This window comes from Montipora foliosa, chromosome 5, assembly GCF_036669935.1.
Source record: "Montipora foliosa isolate CH-2021 chromosome 5, ASM3666993v2, whole genome shotgun sequence".
Taxonomy (NCBI): Eukaryota; Metazoa; Cnidaria; class Anthozoa; order Scleractinia; family Acroporidae; genus Montipora; species Montipora foliosa.
Window position 1 is genome coordinate 9,607,525 of NC_090873.1, and position 2,500 is coordinate 9,610,024.

The following is a 2,500-nucleotide window of genomic DNA, read 5'->3' on the forward strand; positions in this document are numbered from 1 at the left end:
GGACCAGAAAAGCACAAAGCCTGTACAGTAGGTAGGGTTAACAGGGCTTAAGCAAAATAAAGAACATAAACCAAAACACAAATAAGTGCAATACCATTAAAGTACATTTTCCACAGTAACTCCATGACATCTGCAAACCCTTCCTTACAACTGAACTTTTCTTCATAACATTTTCTTATGTAGCTCATCTCACCAAGTCGCTTTTTATATTTAGCTCTGACACCATCAATTTTTTTTGCCCATTTGGCAGGATCACTTGAGGGAACTATGCACGTGTCTCCAAAGTGAATCGCTTCCAACATTCTTGCAAAAATTGAATTACTTCCCACAAGAATTGGTAAACCGGCTGATAGAGCTTCAAGGACTACAAAACCAAATTTGTGTGATTTTGAAGGCATGATGACAAGATCGACTTCGCAAAAGAGATCCTTTATTTTTTCCCGGCTCTGTACAAATTTTCTAACTGTCAGCTGCTCATCAGTAATTCCAAGGTTGAGAAGTCTCCTCCTGACCTCATCCTGCTTCCTATCAGGGGCACCCACAAACAGAAGATAATAACGTTTTCCTTTCAGGCGTTGATCAGCAAATGCCTCAACAGCAATGTCATATCCCCTCAGCTCAAAGTCCTCATCATCTCCTCGCCCAAACAATAACACTCTGAAATCATCATCCCTCTCAACTTTGGCCTTGTGCACCAAAGTCCCAAATTCCCTATTAAATGGACCCGGATCCATTTCAAGAATATCTTCATCTTCTGCTTCAACAGATAGTCCTTGCGACATGATTTCAATTCCAACTGACAGACAACTGAAATGGTTTACAACATATACACTGAGTATTGACAGCGATTACCATAATTTTACAGCCAAATGTTCAGCGTGATATAAGGTAATTTTGGCAAAAGTTTAGGAGGTGGGTGATTAGTACTGAAAGGGATATGGACAAATGATGTTTGCACAAATTTACCTTTATTATTTTCTAGACTGCACAAGCAAAGAATGGAACGGGCATTGTAATTAATCTTATCCGACCAACATGTCGGTCAACGCGACAGTCAATGCGTCAGACGACATGTCACCGACACATTCGCTAAACCACACTGACGCATCGACCCAGGCATCGACTAACACGTTGGCTAATTCACGACCAATGCATCACTAAAACTGGCAAAACAACCCCGGTCCAGATAGTGGCGCACACACAAACACTGTGGAAGGCTTGTGGGCATTAATTAAAACAAAGCTAAGACATGTATGGCGGCCTGTACCAACACATGCCAAGCTACTTGGACAAATTTACCTGGTTAAGGAACTTTGCTGAAGCCAGATCATTCGATCAGCTGCTGCGGTGACAAACATCAGGCATAAACGCATCACCTGCAATTATCTTTTACGTGACGTTTCGTATGCTTCAGCATACATCTTTAGAAGTGACGGTTAATACAAAATTGGAGTTTAAATATACAGGACTTATTAACTATCAACTATTAAGTAACAATAGAGGTGGCAGCTTTTCGCTGCTGACATATTCATTTAAGGTGATTCCTCAGAAAAAAAAAGTTGTCGAACGATTTTCTTGAAACTTTCCCTGAATGTCCCCTATTAATCCCTGTTTTGAAAACTACAAGAAAAAAGATAAGTCACCGTGCTTGCTTAAGAGATATAATGAGCCAATCTTACTCCATTGATGCCTGTACTGATGATACTAAACAAGTGCGTTATTTCATCGGCTCACGGTACATTTTGCGGTAGCTGAACGGGAGGGTTTTTAAAGTAACAATTGAAAAACACCGGATTGGTAGAAAGTCTAGAGCATATGGAACACTGTCTTATACAGTTTATGGAAAAACCACTCAACCTAAACTGAAGTCGACTAAAAACGTTTCTCGAGTCGTTGTTTTCAACATCATAATTTAGCTCACTGGGTAAGGGGCTCTGTGTACGTTTTTAGCGATATCCTTTTTTCCTTCCGAAAAACATTTGTTAAATTTTTTTGGATTTAAGGGGGATAATTTGTACACCAAAATTATGCAATAAAAAATATAGGTCACCCTGCTCGTTTAAGAGTAAAACACCATCGTACCTGTCTATCTCGATTATCGCAGATCGAAACAACAAAATTCGCCATATTCTCGGAATGCGCGCGCCTATTCGCAAACAGATAATTATGGGTCAATCACAACTTTTCTCACTTGTTTTGAGGTCTTTTTCAGCGTGTTTGATCGACTTACGCCATAATTACAACGTTGCAAATTGACCAATTTATAAATATTTACACACTATATGCGCAGTACAGGATGCGCAGCGCAAAACTGAGGAATTACCTTAAGGTCGGCTTTAAATCTTTGACCAACAGTGTCTCCTTTATTTTACAGTGAGTGTCGGACCGCCCTTTCGGTAAAATTTCAAAATTATCCCATTTTAAACCGTGACCAGTTGATGTAACATGGTTCACAACAGTAGACGTATGATGACCATTCACTAATGCTTTTAAATGCTCA

At 39.7% G+C, this 2,500-nt stretch overlaps 1 protein-coding gene across 2 annotated transcripts in view; it reads right to left on the reverse strand.

Annotated features, from left to right (window-relative positions):
* The window catches only part of LOC138003580 (ankyrin-3-like), a 41,838-nt gene that overhangs the window by 33,330 nt on the left and 6,008 nt on the right, over positions 1 to 2,500 (reverse strand). For both annotated transcript variants that reach the window (XM_068849703.1, XM_068849702.1), the window contains exon 2: positions 95 to 807. In XM_068849703.1, coding sequence (XP_068705804.1) covers positions 95 to 782 — 688 coding nt within the window. In that variant the 5' untranslated portion in view covers positions 783 to 807. The remainder of the gene's footprint in view (positions 1 to 94; positions 808 to 2,500) is intronic.